Genomic DNA, 24,322 nt, shown 5'->3' on the forward strand with positions numbered 1-24,322 from the left:
CTGTAGGGACATCACAGGGATTCTGTAGGGATTTTGTATGGGTTCTGTATGGATTCTATAGGGATTTTGTATGGATAATGTAGGATTGTTGTATGGATTCTGTATGGATTCTGCATGGAATGTGTAGAAGTAATGAGTAGGGCCTGGGTTAGGATCATTTACACTCGACGTACTGGAGAACGGAGCAGAATTCAATAAAGACAATACACAGGTTGGCCGCCATTCTTTACTGAATAATAAGAGAAATGTTGAACCATCTGATGAATAAGTCAATGTCTTTCAACATCAGAACTAGAACATTCAATACAATAATCTCTCCCATATTCAATGGCTTAACTTGAGTTTGGGGAGAGTTGAGCGAGTAGTTAAGGAGCCAGCGATTGGTGCAAAGATTTTATGTAAAGTCCCAGACAAGTGTGAATAAATCTTATGAAATGATAACGGAGTCCAGAGCTCCCATGATTCCGAGGGTCTGGGCAGAAGTAACAGAAGAAGTGATGGTTGTACCAATGGCAGAATAAAGAAGGTGTTGGAGTTGCATTTGCAGCAGTCGCTCCCCCATCAGAGACAAGTCGTGGGGTCAATAGATACCGAGAGCCGGAGAGATATGGGAATGTGGTCCGACAGCCCTGCCAGCTGCGTAATAAACACAAACTGATCCACAACCTGAGAAAAGAAAAACATAAATATTTAGCGCCGGTGTCAATATCCAAGTTATGGGCAGAGAAAACAGGAAAGAATCGTGCGAAACTCACTGAAGTAACATCTGTATTCGGCCAGTGAACCCGGCTCTTTGGCATCTTTTTATTTGAAATGAATTTGAACACTGAAGCCAAACCAGGACATGAGGAATTTATTTGTTCTGTAATGGAGCAGCCCTCCAGCACCCTCATCCACTGACCTCACTGCAGCCCTCCAGCACCCTCATCCACCAACCTCACTGCAGCCCTCCAGCACCCTCATCCACTGACCTCACTGCAGCCCTCCAGCACCCTCATCCACCGACCCCACTGCAGCCCTCCAGCACCCTCATCCACTGACCCCACTGCAGCCCTCCAGCACCCTCATCCACCGACCCCACTGCAGCCCTCCAGCACCCTCATCCACCGACCCCACTGCAGCCCTCCAGCACCCTCATCCACCGACCCCACTGCAGCCCTCCAGCACCCTCATCCACTGACCTCACTGCAGCCCTCCAGCACCCTCATCCACCGACCCCACTGCAGCCCTCCAGCACCCTCATCCACTGACCCCACTGCAGCCCTCCAGCACCCTCATCCACCGACCCCACTGCAGCCCTCCAGCACCCTCATCCACTGACTCCACTGCAGCCCTCCAGCACCCTCATCCACTGACCCCACTGCAGCCCTCCCATGACCCTCATCCACTGACCCCACTGCAGCCCTCCCATGACCCTCATCCACTGACCCCACTGCAGCCCTCCCATGACCCTTCTTACCGTGGCAGGGAATGAGTCCGGGGGCCGGTACAAGATATAATCAATGCGACGGCCTGTCCCGTGCGGCACATCAGGGTTTGAGTTGAGAGGTAGAGGGGGGGCTAAATAAAGTTGCCGCTCATTGGGAGACTGTAGAGTCCTGCGAAGGGACAACAATGAAATCAGAACTTGCTCCAAACAAAATGCACAATCAGCACAATCCCATTCATGGTCTCACCTCTTCATATTATGCGGAGTATTAACTGCTTCATGGTACAAACATTCCGGCCGCAGGAGGGTGCCTGGGGGGCACAAGAGAAACGGTCACTAACTGAACCACAAGGGGGTGCCACAGACTTTCCACTGAAATCATTATTGTCACTATGGGGTATGAAAACTCACGTTTCTTCATTTGTGCCTTACGTGCCCAGAGCATTCCCTTCTCCCATAATAACCACTGGCTCTTCTCTGCCATTACCCTTCCTGTTACCCCTCCTCACACACAATGAGTGTATATATATATAAAATACACAAGAGACATGAATATCCTGTAAATTACATCCTTATAAACAGTGACTAGTGATGTCATCAGTTATAAACGGTGAGTTGTGATGTCATTTCTGTCAGACGACTCACTAAAACGTGTGTATTATAATAAATAAAGTACCCCCAGTTGCAAAATATAAGGATATTAGAAGTTACCTCGGAGTTCCATGACCTGTATAACTCGGCCTTCAGCCTCGTACTTTTATATGGTCATGAAACTCCTCGGTAACTTATAATATCCTTATATTTTACAAGAGGGGGTACTTTATTCACTATATATTCCTATTGCCACCAGGGTTACACAATTATGGGAGAGAGAGGGAGAGAGTGATATGGAGCTTGAGAGAAGCCTGCCCATATGTAACCATGGCTCTTACACATAGAAACCACTGAGGATGTGGATCAGAGAGTAGAAAGGATTATATAGGGATTGATAGTGAGGGTTAAAATGCAATAGAAATGTGATCTTTTGTTTCCCATTTGCTTTTGGCTATTGATTTCTACATTATAATTATTTTTTATTACATTATGGTTAGTTTTAACACAAGAATCAAACACTATAATAAATGTTGTAAATCAGCAATCTGGAAGGCTAAGAAAGGAAATGAAGAGTTAATGGCGGTGGAGGTGAAAACGAACCCTAAAAAGTTTTTTAAATCTATTAATAGTAAAAAGATGCAGGTTGAGAGTGTTGCTCCATTAAATAATGTTACCAGTCTGGTTGTAACAGATACAGAAAAGGCAAATGTGTTAAATCAGTTCTTTTCTTCAGTGTATACAATAGAGGAGTGTGAGTTCCCAGGCTCACTTTATAACTGCACTAATGGCTCAGCTCAATCTAGTCAGTGACTGACTCAGGATATGATTCATAAAGCTTTAATACAAATTAATGTAAACAAGGCTCCAGGGCCTGATGGCATACACCCCCGGGTTCTAAGAGAGATTAGTTCAGTTTTAGACCAGCCCTTATTTCTGATTTTCTCAGATTCACTGTCATCTGGTATGGTGCCTATGGATTGGAGAAAAGCTGATGTGAGTGGTGGGGGCAGTAAATGTGATCTATTTGGATTTTGCCAAAGCGTTTGATACTGTGCCCCACAAACGACTGCTTTCTAAACTAAGGTCTGTTGGGCTTAATGAAGTCGTTTGCACATGGATAGGAAACTGGCTACAGGATCAGGTACAGAGGGGGGTTGTTAATGGGACATTCTCTACTTGGAGTAAAGTTCTTAGTGGGGTCCCCCAGGGCTCAGTATTGGGGCCACTTTTATTTAACTTGTTCATTAATGACTTAGGGGAGGGTGTTGTAAGTAATGTATCAGTGTTTGCAGATGAGACAAAACTATCAGCCCAATTAATTCCATCCAGGATGTGGCACTTGCAACAGGATCTTGACTAACTGGCAATCTGGGCAGCTAAGTGGCAAATGAGATTCAATGTTGATAAATGTAAAGTCCTGCACCTGGGGTGTAACAATATCCACTTATACCCTTAATGGGACTGCACTAGGCAAATCCATAATGGAGACGGAGCTTGAAGAGGTATAAGAAGGGGTTGGATGGTGTTTAGTAAGTGAGGGAATACAGGGATATGGGAGATAGCTCATAGTACAAGTTGATCCAGGGACTGGTCCCATTGTATTTTGGAGTCAGGAAGGAATTTTTCCCCCTCTGAGGCAAATTGGAGAGGCTTCAGATGGGGTTTTTTACCTTCCTCTGGATCAACTGGCAGTTAGGCAGGTTATATATAGAGTTACTATGTATGTAATCCAGTCACAACAGAACATTATGTTTCTTGCCTGAGCCCCCTCGTAGCCTTTCTCCTTAAATCCCTTGGTAAAAAGCTCAGATTGAAAGTTCTAGGCGTCAGTAGTGGGACAGTTCCTCCTAAGTCTGGGAAGTGGCTGAAGGGGAGAGATGAGGAACATTGTGGAGACTATTTTATATATAGTGAATAAAGTAGCCCCTCTTGTAAAATATAAGGATATTATAAGTTACCGAGGAGTTTCATGACCATATAAAAGTACGAGGCCGGAGGCCGAGTGTTTTTATACAGGTCATGGAACTCCGAGGTAACTTCTAATATCCTTATATTTTGCAACTGGCGGAACTTTATTTATTATAATACACACGTTTCAGTGAGTCATGTGACAGAAATGACATCAGAACTCACCGTTTATAACTGATGACATCAGAACTCACCGTTTATAACTGATGACATCACTACTCACCGTTTATAAGGATATAATTTACAGGATATTCATGGCTTTTGTGTATTATATATAAATATATAAATAACAATCTACTAAAACCTCCTGGGAGTTTTTTCCATTTTATGAAACCTCTTTTTCACTGAATCAATTACTGAATTGAAAGTGATTCCAGTGTTATTCAGATTTAGATCAGAAATGAATCTCAAGGGTTTCTTTTAGTTTAATGATTGAATTGGGGGGTGCGGATCTTGGGGTCCCATTCATTGGGTCCGGTTATTTGGTTTTCCACTTTAGCTCCTTTCCTGCTCAGTATTGGGATGGAATAAGTCTGTTTGATGGTCACTCCCTTCTATTGTACACCACTACGGAATAGGTTTCCACTTTGTGTATAAACTGTCAGAAACAAATCAGTTTGATTATATTGTGAACTTACCTAGTGCCCCAAATCTGTCTCTCCCGGCACAGTCTCTGCAGGGGTCTTTATAGACTTCAAATAGGTCATGTGATTGTTCCAAGTGGTCGTCTAATATAAAATAAGCGCAGAATTAGCATTAAGTTGCCAATTGCAACAGCAAACACTGCGGCAGCAAAGCTGGACATTGATTTCATTCCCACATTCCTTTCTGACCAGATCTCATGGGGAGAGAAAAGCTCTCGGGTGCAGAACTGTAACTGGCAACCAGCGGCCTCGATTCTTCACTGACCAATTGAAGAGACTTTAGCACCAGCCACGGGGACACGAGAACCGACCAATTGATCAGCAACAAGGTTAGAAAACTGCCACTTGTGTTTTAGAAGGGTGGACATTAAAACCTGAGAGTTCAGCAGAAATGTGCACAATTAAAGAGTTTGTCCTCATTTCTCTCATCAACCAACTGCCAGTAGGACACATCTCTGGGCACAAAATGCACCTAAGCACTAACACTACTTGCACCGCTCTTTAACACACACTTTTAAAAACTATGGGACATGCAATAAATGTATTGTTTTGCTATTTACCTGCTCTAGGCAGACGCCTCTTCTGGCGACCCCTAGTTCCAGGCCTGACTTTCTTTCATTAGACAATGGCCGGCTGTTCTTAGGGGCATTGGAGACGGTGGATGGGTTGGGGCAATGTTGCTGGAGGGATCCCACCATCCCTACCCTTTACTGGTCAATAATCAGACAGTTGTGTATATCTAGGACACTGCCATGGGCCCCAGACTGGATTTCCAGGATTTTACCCCAAGGTGACGGCCCTGCTGCTGGAAACGGCAGCCTTTTTGCTAATTAAATTGTTGCTGGTCCTGCTGGCTATGACGGCTCATATGGGAATTCCGCCACCTCCAAGTATCTGCCATAGAAAGACGGCTGAAGCACTGGCCCACTTATTGTATTTGAGAATATAAGATAAGAAAGCAATAGAAAATGCTGGGCTTTACCTGCTGAGCAGTTATCAAAATTAAGGTCTCCGCAGAGAACATCAAACACAGTTATTTCTCCGGCCTCGCTGTTCTCCGACTGGAAGTCCAACACCCACTGCAGCAAATGGGACATCTGGTCACACCGAACACAAGCGTCAGCTGAAGGGAGACACAGGGTCTGACGTCAGTTCTCTCCGAGAGTCTGGAATATCTCCAGCACATTCATCATGTGCCAACCCACTGGGGCTGGGGCTACCAGGCCTGGATTTGTGGCAATGGAGGGCAACATGCTGCTCACTGGCCACTGGGTGGGACTCGTGTCTCTCAAGAAAAACCTCTGAAATGAGCAATTGTCAAGCTCAGGAATCAACATTCTTCTCATGATCTTCCCTTAAACAATGGACTGATTCAAACCCAATAGTAAAGGACTTTCTCATTTATGTACTGGGGGGGGGGGGAGTTATTTCACATTTCATTATTTGAAAGTTGGGAAATATGTTTGGAAAAAAGTGGAAATCAGCTGCAAGTAAATGGAAGGAGAAGACCTGGCGCTATACTTTATACATTCACATTGGCACCGCTATAACTTATTTCTGGGTGAGATGATGAGAGGGAACGTTTGGAGAAGGACGAGGTTTCTATTGAGCAGAAGGTCATGAAATTCTACAGGAGACCATAAGGGTCAATTCCCTGCGGTGCCAGCGCTGCCGTGTAGAGACCCAAGTGCTCAGGGACAGGAGACTCGAGGATGGGGGGGATCAGTGTCAATAGCAATGGGGGTTGTGTGTTCTGTGTGTTCTGACCCTCAGCTGTGACAGTGGGAAAGGATCACAAGCATTTACTGATTTATATATATTCTCCCAGTTTTGTATTTAGAAGCCTTGGTGCCCAAGTTATTTGTAAGTTGAGTTGTGTGTGTGATCCCGAGTGGTAACCCTCCTCCAACAGCGCAGCGAGGGACACCGGACTAGAAGAGTCACATGGAACGTGCTTTTAAATAGACTCTACAACTGCTGGGGGGCCCCACAAGGCCCTAATTCATGGCAACAAATATTGGTAAAAAAAGGAGAACCTTTGGATATGTTGTTGACCCTAAAATGAATTTGCTGTGGGGCCTTAACATCTAGTTAACTGTGTGCTCTAGGGTTGCCACCGTCTGGAAAAAAATACCGGCCTTCCTATATATTTATCTTTATTCCCTATTAATAACATTGGGATCACTGACCTTCCTATATATTTATCTTTATTCCCTATTAATAACATTGGGATCACTGACCTTCCTATATATTTATCTTTATTCCCTATTAATAACATTGGGATCATATCACTGACCTTCCTATAGATTTATCTTTATTCCCTATTAATAACATTGGGATCACTGACCTTCCCTATTAATAACATTGGGATCACTGACCTTCCCTATTAATAACATTGGGATCACTGACCTTCCTATATATTTATCTTTATTCCCTATTAATAACATTGGGATCACTGACCTTCCTATATATTTATCTTTATTCCCTATTAATAACATTGGGATCACTGACCTTCCTATATATTTATCTTTATTCCCTATTAATAACATTGGGATCACTGACCTTCCTATATATTTATCTTTATTCCCTATTAATAACATTGGGATCTCTGACCTTCCTATATATTTATCTTTATTCCCTATTAATAACATTGGGATCACTGACCTTCCTATATATTTATCTTTATTCCCTATTAATAACATTGGGATCACTGACCTTCCTATATATTTATCTTTATTCCCTATTAATAACATTGGGATCTCTGACCTTCCTATATATTTATCTTTATTCCCTATTAATAACATTGGGATCACTGACCTTCCTATATATTTATCTTTATTCCCTATTAATAACATTGGGATCACTGACCTTCCTATATATTTATCTTTATTCCCTATTAATAACATTGGGATCTCTGACCTTCCTATATATTTATCTTTATTCCCTATTAATAACATTGGGATCACTGACCTTCCTATATATTTATCTTTATTCCCTATTAATAACATTGGGATCACTGACCTTCCTATATATTTATCTTTATTCCCTATTAATAACATTGGGATCACTGACCTTCCTATATATTTATCTTTATTCCCTATTAATAACATTGGGATCACTGACCTTCCTATATATTTATCTTTTATCCCTATTAATAACATTGGGATCACTGACCTTCCTATATATTTATCTTTATTCCCTATTAATAACATTGGGATCACTGACCTTCCTATATATTTATCTTTATTCCCTATTAATAACATTGGGATCACTGACCTTCCTATATATTTATCTTTATTCCCTATTAATAACATTGGGATCACTGACCTTCCTATATATTTATCTTTATTCCCTATTAATAACATTGGGATCACTGACCTTCCTATATATTTATCTTTATTCCCTATTAATAACATTGGGATCACTGACCTTCCTATATATTTATCTTTATTCCCTATTAATAACATTGGGATCACTGACCTTCCTATATATTTATCTTTTTTCCCTATTAATAACATTGGGATCAACCATCATTTTTATTAAAATACCGGCCAGGTGGTGACCTGGAGTTGCAGGAGGCAGAGAGGAGTCTGGGTAAGGCAGGTATATAAGGGTAAGGTACAAGTATCACCAAACTGGACCTTTTCACTAAATTGTTGCACAAAGAAACTTCCTTGTGTTTCATCATCTCAAGCGTCTGCCCAACAGAACGTTCCTCTGTCTCCAGACATTTCTATACAGAAACATGGGGGGCACAAAAAGCCGAGCCGGGTGTTTTCTCCAGATTCAGACCCCCCACATCCTTCTCTCTGCCCCATTGGAAAAGCTCCCCTTAAAATTGTAATGGGACCTTAGCAAAGTCTTTCCCTGGGAGGCCATTTCTATTCACAAACATTAAACCCTACACTTAAATATAAATCTAATATTTGCTCATTAAAGCAGAAATACAGGAAAAAGTGAAATAAAGTAAAGAGAGCGACTCTCACCCTCCGGGGCGTGCAAGTGGGTGCAATTGATATATCCCACAATCCTCTGCTGCTCCTCATTCACTCCAACCTGAACCTGGAAGCAAACGACAGGTGAGTATTTGCAGGGAACCCTGGGGCTAATAATGTGGCCAATTGGCTTGTCCAGAGAAAGCTCCGGGTACAACATAGAAACGAGTGTATGGCCCCGGCACAGACTTGCTTCTCACCAGGTCTGGACTGAGAATTAAAATAGGCCCTGGCATTTCAGCTACACAGAGGCCCAATCAGCCCACTAAATAGTGACTGTCTATGGCACCTTATAGCAGCCCCTCTGGCATTTGCCACAACCCACAGATTGCCAGTCCGGGCCTGCTTCTCACTACCCACTAACCCCACTTGTGCCAATTATGGGGACACAAAAAATCCCCCTCGGGAAGAGTTCAGTGCAAAAATAAATTGAGTAAACCGTCCTTTGCTTCTCTCTAAGCAACGATCAGAAGGGGGGCCCCGTAGGACAGGGGGACACGTGAAGGAACAGGTTTGTTCCTTGGGGCCCCCCTTCTAGTTGCTGAGATACAAAGGAGGACTTTGGGTTGTGCCAATTACATTCAGTAACTTGTTATTTGATCCTTATCTGACCCCTCACTGTACACAAGTAATGATCAATGATGAACTGATAACAAATCCACTAAAATGCAATAAAACCTCTAAAACCCTAAAAAGAAGACGGATTGAGTCATCTCATTTATATCATTTTATTCCACATAGGGCTCCTGTATATCAAAACCTGCTCAGTGGATCTCTCCATAATAAAGCTAATAAAGTGATTGGCTGAGGCTCTAGATCTGGGCAGAGGCATAGGGCCAATTCATACCTAAAGGGTCAAACAATTCTAGATCATTCCCACCTTCCAATATGTGAATGTCTGAAAGAAAATGATCCTTTGTTTTCTATGTTCCTGTGGCTGATGTGTAAGTTCTGGTGCTGGAACTGGTGGATGTGCCGTTGCCATTGTCTCCTTTTCATTGGCTCCTCTCGTGTCTATTGGCACCAACATTGGATGTGGCACAGGTGAAGGCACCTGGAATTGTGTATTAGTGTTGGAACGTATATTCTATCTATATATATTCCAACACTATTGCAGGACATTGTCCCTTGGAATCCTTATCTATATGGCTAGCAACCTATACCCTCAGGGAAGGACTCCCATTGGCCCACGTGTGGTTTGAGTAGTTCCTGGTCTACAAAAGGTGAGGGAACACTGACTCTCTGGGAGCCACTCCATGGGGGAGATATTGCTGCTGCTGCTGGAGTGTGTGGGACAGGAGGCCTCAATAGGAGCCCAATGTAGAGGAGGCCTCGGTACTTGGAGAAGAGTTGGAGCCAGTGAGTGATCAGAAGTGTTATCTAGAGAGGGATAGCTACTAGCAGCAGTGCAGCGCTCCATCAAGGACAATAACACGGGGCTAAGAAACACGGGGCTAAGAAACACGGGGCTAAGAAACACGGGGCTAAGAAACACGGGGCTAAGTAACACGGGGCTAAGTAACACGGGGCTAAGTAACACGGGGCTAAGTAACACGGGGTAGGCCCAGGGAACACTCACCATGTAAATAAGGGGGTCAAGGTGCACAGACCCCCGGGACCTCAGCTTGGGGGGCAGATAAACCAGACAGCGAATAAACAAGCCGTATCCAGGCACTTAAACATTCCACAGGGGCCACATGAGTCAATATAAAATGTGTATTGAAAGTTACATTAAAAGATAAATATCTCCAGTGGCCTTACGCGTTTTGTGCCTCCAATGGCTCATGGGCTAATGTCACATTACATCAAATATGGGCCATTTGTGCTGTTACAATTAATGGATTGAATCAGATTGTGTGAAAGTGTCGCCAACATCCAACTGTCCCATAATCAGAGAACAAGTGGCTTTGGCTAAAGGCTGCCAGCTAGTCACACTACCACATATATAGTCTCTATACACACACACACATATATATATATATATATATATAACTATAGCTTCTGTAAGCTACGCATGTTATTACTCTTTCCAGTTTTCAAATGGGGGTCAGTGACCCCATTTAAAAAAACAAGGCTACAAATGTATTGTTATTGCTAATTTTTATTCCTCATCTTTCTATTCAGGCCTCTCCTATTTATATTCCAGTCTCTGATTCAAATCAATGCATGGTTGCTAGGGGAATTTGGACCCTAGCAACCAGACGGCTGAAATTACAAACTGCAGAGCTGCTGAATAAAAAGCTAAATAACTCAAAAACCACAAATAATAAATAATTGTCTCAGAATATCCCTCTCTACATCATACTAACAGTTAATTTAAAGGGGAACAACCCCTTTAAGGATATGCTGTTTCCTTAATGACTGCTTTGGAATTTGAATGTGTTTTCGGTTTTCTCAATGGGTTTGTGACCAGGATGGAGAGCCACCAGCACCCAATTAGTTGAGGTTTTTTTTTTTTAAATTATTTAGCAGCTCTCCAGTACATAATTTTAGCAGCTATCTGTGTTGCTAAGCTCCAAATAACCGTAGCAACCAGGCATTGATTTGATTTAGAAACTGGAATATGAATAGGAAGGAAAACTAAAAACTAATAGTAACTATAATATCGCAGTGTCACAGAGTAATAGCTTTTTGGTCGCCAGGGTCATTTGAAAGCTGAAAAGACTAAAAGGCAAATAGAGTAAGTGAAAGGCTGATCAGCTATTCTATAACATACTGAAGGTTTATTAAAGGTGAACTATCCCTTTAAAGATTGTCACAGAACAGAGAGGGTCAATCAGATTTCATTAAACCCATTTAACACGTCGGTGTCTTCACTTTCCCCTTGATGAAGCCACTTGGCGCGGCGCAGCCTTTCTATAAATATAAATACACAGAGGAGTGGGGCCCGGCCGACTAGTTGGAATCTCGGGGCCCCCGTGACACCGTAACGTTAACGCAGTAACGCAGTAACGCAGTAACGCAGTAACGCAGTAACGCAGTAACGCAGTAACACAGTAACACAGTAACACAGTAACACAGTAACACAGTAACACAGTAACACAGTAACACAGTAACGCAGTAACGCAGTAACGCAGTAACGCAGTAAGTAACACAGTAACGCAGTAACGCAGTAACGCAGTAAGTAACAACAGTAACGCAGTAACACAGTAACACAGTAAGTAACACAGTAACGCAGTAACGCAGTAACGCAGTAAGTAACACAGTAACACAGTAACACAGTAACGCAGTAAGTAACACAGTAACGCAGTAAGTAACACAGTAACGCAGTAACGCAGTAACGCAGTAACGCAGTAACGCAGTAACGCAGTAAGTAACACAGTAACACAGTAACGCAGTAACGCAGTAAGTAATACAGTAACACAGTAACGCAGTAACGCAGTAACGCAGTAAGTAATACAGTAACACAGTAACGCAGTAACGCAGTAACGCAGTAACGCAGTAACGCAGTAACACAGTAACACAGTAACACAGTAACACAGTAACACAGTAACACAGTTAACGCAGTAACGCAGTAACGCAGTAACGCAGGAAGTAACACAGTAACGCAGTAAGTAACACAGTAACACAGTAAGTAACACAGTACGCAGTAACGCAGTAACGCAGTAACGCAGTAACGCAGTAACGCAGTAACGCAGTAAGTAACACAGTAACACAGTAACGCAGTAACGCAGTAAGTAATACAGTAACACAGTAACGCAGTAACGCATTAAGTAATACAGTAACACAGTAACACAGTAACGCAGTAACACAGTAAGTAACACAGTAACGCAGTAACGCAGTAACGCAGTAACGCAGTAACGCAGTAACACAGTAACACAGTAACGCAGTAACGCAGTAACGCAGTAACAGCAGTAACGCAGGAAGTAACACAGTAACGCAGTAACGCAGTAAGTAATACAGTAACACAGTAACACAGTAACACAGTAAGTAACACAGTAACACAGTAACGCAGTAACGCAGTAACGCAGTAACGCAGTAACACAGTAACGCAGTAACGCAGTAACGCAGTAAGTAACACAGTAACACAGTAACACAGTAACGCAGTAAGTAACACAGTAACGCAGTAAGTAACACAGTAACGCAGTAACGCAGTAACGCAGTAACGCAGTAAGTAACACAGTAACACAGTAACGCAGTAACGCAGTAAGTAATACAGTAACACAGTAACGCAGTAACGCAGTAAGTAATACAGTAACACAGTAACACAGTAACGCAGTAACACAGTAAGTAACACAGTAACACAGTAACGCAGTAACGCAGTAACGCAGTAACGCAGTAACGCAGTAACACAGTAACACAGTAACACAGTAACACAGTAACACAGTAACACAGTAACGCAGTAACGCAGTAACGCAGTAACGCAGCAGTAAGTAACACAGTTAACGCATAGTAACACAGTAACACAGTAAGTACACATAACCCAGTAACGTAGATCCAACCCAGTAACGCACCAGATAACGCACAGTAACGCAGTAAGTAACACAGTAACCACCAGTAACGCATAGTAAGTAAACAGTAACACAGTACGCCACAACGCAGTAACCGCATAAGTAATACCAGTAACACAGTAACACATAGAACGCAGTAACACAGTAACACAGTAACGCAGATAAGTAAGCAGACAGTAACACTAAAGTAACGCAGTAACGCAGTAACGCAGTAACGCCAACTTAACCAATAGTAACCACAAGTAACACAGTAACACAGTAACGCAGTAACGCAAGTAACGCCGCAGTAACGCAGAGTAACGCAGGACAGTTTAACACAGTAACGCAGTAACGCAGTAAGTAATACAGTAACACAGTAACACAGTAACACAGTAAGTAACACAGTAACACAGTAACGCAGTAACGCAGTAACGCAGTAACGCAGTAACACAGTAACACAGTAACACAGTAACACAGTAACGCAGTAACACAGTAACGCAGTAACGCAGTAAGTAACACAGTAACGCAGTAACGCAGTAAGTAATACAGTAACGCAGTAACGCAGTAAGTAACACAAGTAACGCAGTAACACAGTAACACAGTAACACAGTAACACAGTAAGTAACACAGTAACGCAGTAACGCAGTAACGCAGTAAGTAACACAGTAACACAGTAACACAGTAACGCAGTAAGTAACACAGTAACGCAGTAAGTAACACAGTAACACAGTAACGCAGTAAGTAACACAGTAACACAGTAACGCAGTAAGTAACACAGTAACACAGTAACACAGTAACGCAGTAACGCAGTAACACAGTAAGTAACACAGTAACGCAGTAACGCAGTAACGCAGTAACACAGTAACACAGTAACACAGTAACGCAGTAACACAGTAACGCAGTAACGCAGGAAGTAACACAGTAACGCAGTAACGCAGTAAGTAATACAGTAACACAGTAACACAGTAACACAGTAAGTAACACAGTAACGCAGTAACGCAGTAACGCAGTAACACAGTAACACAGTAACGCAGTAACGCAGTAACATAGTAACACAGTAACGCAGTAAGTAACACAGTAACACAGTAACGCAGTAAGTAACACAGTAACACAGTAACGCAGTAACACAGTAACGCAGTAACGCAGTAACATAGTAACACAGTAACGCAGTAAGTAACACAGTAACACAGTAACGCAGTAAGTAACACAGTAACACAGTAACGCAGTAACGGCAGTAACATAGTAACACAGTAACACAGTAACGCAGTAAGTAACACAGTAACACAGTAACGCAGTAACACAGTAACGCAGTAACATAGTAACACAGTAACGCAGTAAGTAACACAGTAACATAGTAAAACACAGTAACACAGTAAGTAACGCAGTAACACAGTAACACAGTAACACAGTAACACAGTAACACAGTAACACAGTAACACAGTAACACAGTAGCACAGTAGCACAGTAGCACAGTAGCACAGTAACACAGTAACACAGTAACACAGTAACACAGTAACACAGTAACACAGTAACACAGTAACACAGTAACACAGTAGCACAGTAACACAGTAACACAGTAACACAGTAACACAGTAACACAGTAGCACAGTAGCACAGTAGCACAGTAAGTAACACAGTAACACAGTAACACAGTAACGCAGTAACGCAGTAAGTAACACAGTAACGCAGTAACGCAGTAAGTAACACAGTAACGCAGTAACACAGTAACACAGTAACGCAGTAAGTAACACAGTAAACAGTAACACAGTAACGCAGTAACGCAGTAAGTAACACAGTAACACAGTAACACAGTAACACAGTAACGGCAGTAAGTAACACAGTAACGCAGTAACGCAGTAAGTAACACAGTAACGCAGTAACACAGTAACGCAGTAAGTAACACAGTAACACAGTAACGCAGTAACACAGTAACACAGTAACGCAGTAAGTAACACAGTAACACAGTAACGCAGTAACGCAGTAACGCAGTAACATAGTAACACAGTAACGCAGTAAGTAACACAGTAACACAGTAACGCAGTAAGTAACACAGTAACACAGTAACGCAGTAACACAGTAACGCAGTAACGCAGTAACATAGTAACACAGTAACACAGTAACGCAGTAAGTAACACAGTAACACAGTAACGCAGTAAGTAACACAGTAACACAGTAACGCAGTAAGTAACACAGTAACACAGTAACGCAGTAACACAGTAACGCAGTAACATAGTAACACAGTAACGCAGTAAGTAACACTAACACAGTAACGCAGTAACGCAGTAAGTAACACAGTAACATAGTAACACAGTAACACAGTAAGTAACGCAGTAACACAGTAACACAGTAACACAGTAACACAGTAACACAGTAACACAGTAACACAGTAACACAGTAACGCAGTAAGTAACACAGTAACACAGTAACACAGTAACGCAGTAACGCAGTAACGCAGTAAGTAACACAGTAACGCAGTAACGCAGTAAGTAACACAGTAACGCAGTAACACAGTAACACAGTAACGCAGTAAGTAACACAGTAACGCAGTAACGCAGTAAGTAACACAGTAACATAGTAACACAGTAACACAGTAAGTAACGCAGTAACACAGTAGCACAGTAGCACAGTAACACAGTAACACAGTAACGCAGTAAGTAACACAGTAACACAGTAACACAGTAACGCAGTAACGCAGTAAGTAACACAGTAACGCAGTAACGCAGTAAGTAACACAGTAACGCAGTAACACAGTAACACAGTAACGCAGTAAGTAACACAGTAACGCAGTAACGCAGTAAGTAACACAGTAACGCAGTAACACAATAACGCAGTACGCAGTAACGCAGTAAGTTAGTTGAAACAAAGACACACGTCCATCAAGTCCAACCTTTAGACTCTATATATCACCTGCCCAACACACAATGGGGGTCATTTATAAAGTTAGTGCAGCGCATATTTTTCGCAAATGGTTGTATTGCGCATGTTTCTTCGTGAATGCTAATATATTGCACTGCTCTGCCCGTCTTTCCAGCTTTTGCGAATTCGCAGAGTGAATACATTTTCGCAAATGGCGAAAATGAGACGGCAGTTTGTGCGAGCGCTTCCAATGCAAAAATAGCGTTGACAGTAACTTAAATTTGCAGTTTGCAAAACTGTTTTGCGAATATTTTATCCGCCACCAAAGTTTTGGCGTAATTGAGTCGCAGAGTGTGCGCATACATATTGGCAATTTGTGATTTGTGACATATTTAAAAAGCTGCTATACACTTCCGCATTGTGAAAAAAAATAAATCGCAATTCTGCTTGTACCCTCTTATTCAGCTTTATAAATATAACCATGCGCATATATATACATTCACTTTGTGAACCAATCTGCCCTGCGCAAAGTTTATAAATGACCCCCATGTGCTCCATATTAGTATTTGGGCCTCCAATTCAGCAGACCCCCAACTGAAGCCCTAGTCTCCCCCCGACACCCAAATGGGCCCGGCTGGTTTGTACGAATTCTCTCTGGACACAAATAAGTGAACAAATCAGCAGCTTTTTGTGCGATGAAATAAAGGAGTGACGTTACCTTGACACAGAGAAGTCCTTTGGCAGCGAGTGAGTCTTCTCCTCGGCCGTTGGGGTAACAGAAATACTTGGCGGCAAGAGGAGGGTATCGGCTGGCGAGGAACAGACCACTGTTAAAGAACCTGAAGCCACAGTTATAGGGCCCCGAGGGGCCAACATTATACAAGATGTGAGGGAAGGAAGGAGCCAATAAGCGGCGCAGTTTGCCACTTGCCCGACCATCAAACACTTCCTGGAGGCAAAGAAAATCTGCTCCTCTGGGGAAGTCAATGGAGATCTCACTAGGAAATTCCTCCTGGTCTGTCTCCACCCTGGTCTGGACATGATTAGTGCTGCAGAGAGAGGCCGACTCCTCGCTCTTCCCATTGACACCCTGATATTCTCGGGGGGCTGTAGGCGCACCCAATAGGCTGCAGATGGTACCAGTACGTTTCTGAGTGTGTCTGAGGTTACTGAAGCGGGCGAGACCGTCGGGTAACAGGCAGAGGTTGGCACTGATGAACACAAATGTGCATTTACCTCCGACTATCTTTTCTGGAGGAGCTTGTGCCCCTGACTGATTCTGGTAGCAGAAGGGACGTCGAATCTGATGGAGAGGGGCCCAAAGCAAAAGCCCCAAAATCCCAAGAGGAAGGGAGAGCAGGAATAACAGAAGGAAGACTGGAACCCCGAGAAGCAGACGTAGAAGCCTCAGTGCAAATCCCTGGGAGCGATCAATACTGGTGGGAACCGCACAGCTCAAGAGACGATCTATGAACCAGTAGGAAGGAAAGAGAAGCACCAAACCCACCGAGAAACATGGGCCAAACACAGGACACTTGAAAGGGGATTCCAACAGAGACATGGGGGGGTGAATGGCACTCTGGGAAAAGAGACAAAAAGGATAAAATATTAAATACCATTCATTAGGTTTTAATTACCTGAGAGCAGAAACAGATTAACAATGAGGGTTACATACACATATATATATATAGAAACATTGGGGTGTCACCCTGCTATAGTTCCAGGGGTACCCAGGGTACAAATAAACACTCACCCCAAATCTCCCCCTAACTGGCCTTCAGACTGGGCCCCCTTAGCTCATAACAAGGTTAGAGATATATAGAAACATTGGGGTAACAGTCACCCTGCTATAGTTCCAGGGGTACACAGGGTACAAATAAACACTCACCCCAAATCTCCCCCTAACTGACCTTCAGACTGGGCCCCCTTAGCTCATAACAAGGTTACAGATATATAGAAACATTGGGGTAACAGTCACCCTGCTATAGTTCCAGGGGTACCCAGGGTACAAATAAGCACTCACCCCAAATCTCCCCCTAACTGACCTTCAGACTGGGCCCCCTTAGCTCATAACAAGGTTACAGATATATAGAAACATTGGGGTAACAGTCACCCTGCTATAGTTCCAGGGGTACCCAGGGTACAAATAAGCACTCACCCCAAATCTCCCCCTAACTGACCTTCAGACTGGGCCCCCTTAGCTCATAACAAGGTTACAGATATATAGAAACATTGGGGTGTCACCCTGCTATAGTTCCAGGGGTACCCAGGGCACAAATAAGCACTCACCCCAAATTTCCCCCTAACTGACCTTCAGACTGGGCCCCCTTAGCTCATAACAAGGTTACAGATATATAGAAACATTGGGGTGTCACCCTGCTATAGTTCCAGGGGTACCCAGGGCACAAATAAGCACTCACCCCAAATCTCCCCCTAACTGACCTTCAGACTGGGCCCCCTTAGCTCATAACAAGGTTACAGATATATAGAAACATTGGGGTAACAGTCACCCTGCTATAGTTCCAGGGGTACCCAGGGTACAAATAAGCACTCACCCCAAATCTCCCCCTAACTGACCTTCAGACTGGGCCCCCTTAGCTCATAACAAGGTTACAGATATATAGAAACATTGGGGTAACAGTCACCCTGCTATAGTTCCAGGGGTACCCAGGGTACAAATAAGCACTCACCCCAAATCTCCCCCTAACTGACCTTCAGACTGGGCCCCCTTAGCTCATAACAAGGTTACAGATATATAGAAACATTGGGGTAACAGTCACCCTGCTATAGTTCCAGGGGTACCCAGGGTACAAATAAACACTCACCCCAAATCTCCCCCTAACTGACCTTCAGACTGGGCCCCCTTAGCTCATAACAAGGTTACAGATATATAGAAACATTGGGGTGTCACCCTGCTATAGTTCCAGGGGTACCCAGGGTACAAATAAGCACTCACCCCAAATCTCCACCTAACTGACCTTCAGACTGGGCCCCCTTAGCTCATAACAAGGTTACAGATATATAGAAACATTGGGGTAACAGTCACCCTGCTATAGTTCCAGGGGTACCCAGGGCACAAATAATCACTCACCCCAAATCTCCCCCTAACTGACCTTCAGACTGGGCCCCCTTAGCTCATAACAAGGTTACAGATATATAGAAACATTGGGGTGTCACCCTGCTATAGTTCCAGGGGTACCCAGGGTACAAATAAGCACTCACCCCAAATCTCCCCCTAACTGACCTTCAGACTGGGCCCCTTAGCTCATAAGGTTACAGATATATAGAAACATTGGGGTGTCACCCTGCTATAGTTCCAGGGGTACCCAGGGTACAAATAAGCACTCACCCCAAATCTCCCCCTAACTGACCTTCAGACTGGGCCCCCTTAGCTCATAACAAGGTTACAGATATATAGAAACATTGGGGTGTCACCCTGCTATAGTTCCAGGGGTACCCAGGGTACAAATAAACACTCACCCCAAATCTCCCCCTAACTGACCTTCAGACTGGGCCCCCTTAGCTCATAACAAGGTTACAGATATATAAAACATTGGGGTGTCACCCTGCTATAGTTCCAGGGGTACCCAGGGTACAAATAAGCACTCACCCCAAATCTCCCCCTAACTGACCTTCAGACTGGGCCCCCTTAGCTCATAACAAGGTTACAGATATATAGAAACATTGGGGTGTCACCCTGCTATAGTTCCAGGGGTACCCAGGGTACAAATAAACACTCACCCCAAATCTCCCCCTAACTGACCTTCAGACTGGGCCCCCTTAGCTCATAACAAGGTTACAGATATATAGAAACATTGGGGTGTCACCCTGCTATAGTTCCAGGGGTACCCAGGGTACAAATAAACACTCACCCCAAATCTCCCCCTAACTGACCTTCAGACTGGGCCCCCTTAGCTCATAACAAGGTTACAGATATATAGAAACATTGGGGTGTCACCCTGCTATAGTTCCAGGGGTACCCAGGGTACAAATAAACACTCACCCCAAATCTCCCCCTAACTGACCTTCAGACTGGGCCCCCTTAGCTCATAACAAGGTTACAGATATATAGAAACATTGGGGTGTCACCCTGCTATAGTTCCAGGGGTACCCAGGGTACAAATAAACACTCACCCCAAATCTCCCCCTAACTGACCTTCAGACTGGGCCCCCTTAGCTCATAACAAGGTTAGAGATAATATGGGGGGTGTAAATCCCAGTGATACACAGTACTACTGTATATAATGCATTTACCTGTTCCCAGGTGTGTATATAGTTAACGACACATACAAGGAAACTTACCTGTTCTCAGGTGCAGGAAGTTGACTGGGTTAAACTCCCCATGTGATGTGGCTGCAGAGTGACATCATCAGGTCACATGACACAATTAACTGGTTAGAGGCCGATGTTGGAGTTAAACAGAAGATGTGTCGGGGGAAGGGAGGCAGCCATTATATTCCATGTGATTATCTGTGCAGATAAAGTTGCATTTGAAACAGATCAGATACAGGAGACAATACAGACAGACGTGTGTATAACAGAACTGACAGTTGGAGCTCACAGCAGGAAGTGACAGTTGGATTCACAGCAGGAAGTGACAGTTGGAGCTCACAGCAGGAAGTGACATTTTAGGATTGGGACTTGGAACTAAACTACCCGGGAGATTGTGATTCACATTTTGTGTCTTTGATGCAACTGAACAATCTTTGGTGGGAAGCTCCAGACTTTACTGGGGGCTCCTAAGAGATTTTGGGGGGCACTACTTGTTTCTGTGTTGGGGATATGGACTGACATTTGCTATGAGACCAGTAGATGGCGATGTTACACCTCCCATTGTTATCCCCCCTCCCCCATTCTCTCCGGTTGCGCCATTTTCTTTTTCTCTAGTGTGAGCCCCCCAGCCTCGAGCCCCCCTGCACAGACCAGATATAATAGTGTGAGACTTGATGCTTCCCACATAAGAGGAGGGTCCCACTGCCATTGGCTGGAAGTCTCATTAGATTGTCAGCTCTTCTGTTTCCCCCACTCAACCCAGAGACAGAAGAGGGCGTGGCCTGGATGTGTAATAAGTAAGACATGTCCGATACCCTCATATTAACTAGTTATCAGCCATGAGACCCAGACCCCCTGCAGCGTCTCTACCTTTACCTGGGAGCCCTCCAGCCGTCCTTTCTTAAAGGGGGGGGTCATCTTTAAGTTAAATTTAGGGGCTAATTCTAAGTAATGTTTCCATTGGTTTTCATTATTTATGAATTATATATTTTGTATAGTTTTATAGTTATCTTCCTTCTTCTTCTGACTCTTTCCAGCTTCCAGCTGACTCTTTCCAGATGGGGTCACCGACCCCATCTTTCTATTCAGGCCTCTCCTATTCATATTCCAGTCCCTTATTCACATCACATTATATTTATATCAGTGTAACTTTCATAGACACGGGATTTTTGGCAACACAATAGAGAAAGCTGATAAATCTGCAGTAACTTTATATAATGAACGAGCTTTTCTCAGGGCTCTATTGTATTATATGAGATTGGGGACAATCCAAGAAATGGGTCAATACATGGACAGAACCCCCAGGCAACACTTATTAACATAAACTCGTATAAAACTGCAACTGAATGGAATAACTGGCCACTCTTATTTCTGGGTAACCCCTCTGATGCCCTTAGGGCTCCCCCAGATCCTCTAAACCCCACACTTAATATTCTGGGCTCAACAGTAATGGGGACGAGTCAGTTATATTCCCAATGGGATTTCAAATAGATTCCTCCAAACTTGTACCTGGGAGCAGTTTTACATAATGATTTAACTAAATCCCCTGAACTCAAATTAATGCCCCGAACTTCATAAACTGGAAATAAAATTCTGGTTTGGTCCTCACTTCCATTGATTTGGGCCAAATAAATCTGAGTAAAACACTCCTATTGCCAATGGATCTATAGTTCTTATGCCAAGTACCACTAACAGCTTCTGGAAAAAAATACTCACCTTCCTATATATTTATCTTTATTCCCTATTAATAACATTGGGATCACTGACCTTCCTATATATTTATCTTTATTCCCTATTAATAACATTGGGATCACTGACCTTCCTATATATTTATCTTTATTCCCTATTAATAACATTGGGATCACTGACCTTCGTATATATTTATCTTTATTCCCTATTAATAACATTGGGATCACTGACCTTCCTATATATTTATCTTTATTCCCTATTAATAACATTGGGATCACTGACCTTCCTATATATTTATCTTTATTCCCTATTAATAACATTGGGATCACTGACCTTCCTATATATTTATCTTTATTCCCTATTAATAGGGATCACTGACCTTCCTATATATTTATCTTTATTCCCTATTAATAACATTGGGATCACTGACCTTCCTATATATTTATCTTTATTCCCTATTAATAACATTGGGATCACTGACCTTCCTATATATTTATCTTTATTCCCTATTAATAACATTGGGATCACTGACCTTCCTATATATTTATCTTTATTCCCTATTAATAACATTGGGATCACTGACCTTCCTATATATTTATCTTTATTCCCTATTAATAACATTGGGATCACTGACCTTCCTATATATTTATCTTTATTCCCTATTAATAACATTGGGATCACTGGCCTTCCTATATATTTATCTTTATTCCCTATTAATAACATTGGGATCACTGACCTTCCTATATATTTATCTTTATTCCCTATTAATAACATTGGGATCACTGACCTTCCTATATATTTATCTTTATTCCCTATTAATAACATTGGGATCACTGACCTTCCTATATATTTATCTTTATTCCCTATTAATAACATTGGGATCACTGACCTTCCTATATATTTATCTTTATTCCCTATTAATAACATTGGGATCACTGACCTTCCTATATATTTATCTTTATTCCCTATTAATAACATTGGGATCACTGACCTTCCTATATATTTATCTTTATTCCCAATTAATAACATTGGGATGAATCGTCATGTTTAGTGGCCAGACCAGTAAAATAGGAGCCCGGTGGTGACTCTACTCGCAGTATCTTAATAAACTCCCTCCACAACTATTGGCCACTGAAGCTCCCAGAGGTTCTTTATTATGTTACAAATCTTCTCTGGTTCTGGTTCTGATCTTGTTGGTCAAAATGTAACTATTTACTGTCTGGCAATTAAACCTGTTGTATAGAGGAATTAAATAACAAAATAAAGGGGTCACGTCACTTCTGGAAATCAATCTTAGAAAATTTGCTCCCCAGTGATTCCCAAGTGTTAATCTGTTTTATGGTTTCATTCCATAAATCCCTATTTTATAGAAATTCCAGGCCCTGACAGTGGGATACTCATTATATATTAGGAAAGGGAAACATATTTAACCCCTGACATAACATGTACTTTGTGTGTGTATATATATATATATATATATATATATATATATATATACACACATATATCTATACACTATATACACTGATATATTCATTATATACACTGATATATATATACACTATACACTATATACACTGATATATATATACACTATACACTATATACACTGATATATATTGTTGGGCCCCTAATTATCTGCTGCACTGTCCCGGCCCATTGGCTAAAGTTGGACCAATCAGCAGCTTTGCCACATGGTGTGACGTCCCCAATTAAATCATTTCAGAAACAAGTAACAGAAGAGATAAAGCAAAGTTTTCCTCTGATTATTCCCCTGGACCAACTAATATTCTGCTTCATCAAATACAGGAAAGTATTTATTCAGGTTAAAGGGTTAATGAGAAGTTCAGTCTGTTCCCCCCACGTCACTAATGGTTGGAGCCGACATGTCCCTTTGTCCAATTAGACAAGAGGGGGAGGAGCAACAACACAAGATTTACACCATGAGCCTGCTCTGTTTAGTCACATGACCCCCCTCGTCAGTAACAGGACAGGCACTGGTTAATAAAACGTCACTTTATCCCAGGGAATTAATACAGGGGGTGAGTTAGATGTTGTGCCCATGGACCAGTCCTGTTTCTCACGTCACTAGAAAGTTCCTCCCTCTTTCCTTTACTTTCACTTCCACTAAATACAATTGTACAAAGAAACATTTGGGGAAATGACTTCAACATCAGTTTGTGGCCAGAGAATAAGATAAAGGGTCTGTGTATAAAGGGTCTGGGTATAAAGGGTCTGTGTATAAAGGGTCTGTGTATAAAGGGTCTGTGTATAAAGGGTCTGTGTATAAAGGGTCTGGGTATAAAGGGTCTGTGTATAAAGGGTCTGTGTATAAAGGGTCTGTGTATAAAGGGTCTGTGTATAAAGGGTCTGTGTATAAAGGGTCTGTGTATAAAGGGTCTGTGTATAAAGGGTCTGTGTATAAGGGTCTGAGTATAAAAGGGT

General features: G+C 42.6%; 1 protein-coding gene across 1 annotated transcript; it reads right to left on the reverse strand.

Annotated features, from left to right (window-relative positions):
* Positions 1-212: 212 nt before the first annotated feature.
* smpd5l.S (sphingomyelin phosphodiesterase 5-like S homeolog) lies at positions 213-20,208 on the reverse strand. Its single transcript, XM_018241889.2, has 8 exons — positions 20,171-20,208; positions 16,635-17,495; positions 8,622-8,697; positions 5,618-5,758; positions 4,630-4,719; positions 1,677-1,740; positions 1,460-1,598; positions 213-666 (listed from the first exon to the last, which is right to left on the reverse strand). Exons 2-8 carry the CDS (start codon positions 17,475-17,477, stop codon positions 562-564), a joined length of 1,458 nt encoding a protein of 485 aa, XP_018097378.1. The 5' UTR covers positions 17,478-17,495; positions 20,171-20,208; the 3' UTR covers positions 213-561.
* Between the last annotated feature and the right edge of the window lie 4,114 nt (positions 20,209-24,322).

The sequence above is a fragment of the Xenopus laevis genome, chromosome 1S (genome assembly GCF_017654675.1).
Source record: "Xenopus laevis strain J_2021 chromosome 1S, Xenopus_laevis_v10.1, whole genome shotgun sequence".
Classification (NCBI taxonomy): domain Eukaryota; kingdom Metazoa; phylum Chordata; class Amphibia; order Anura; family Pipidae; genus Xenopus; species Xenopus laevis.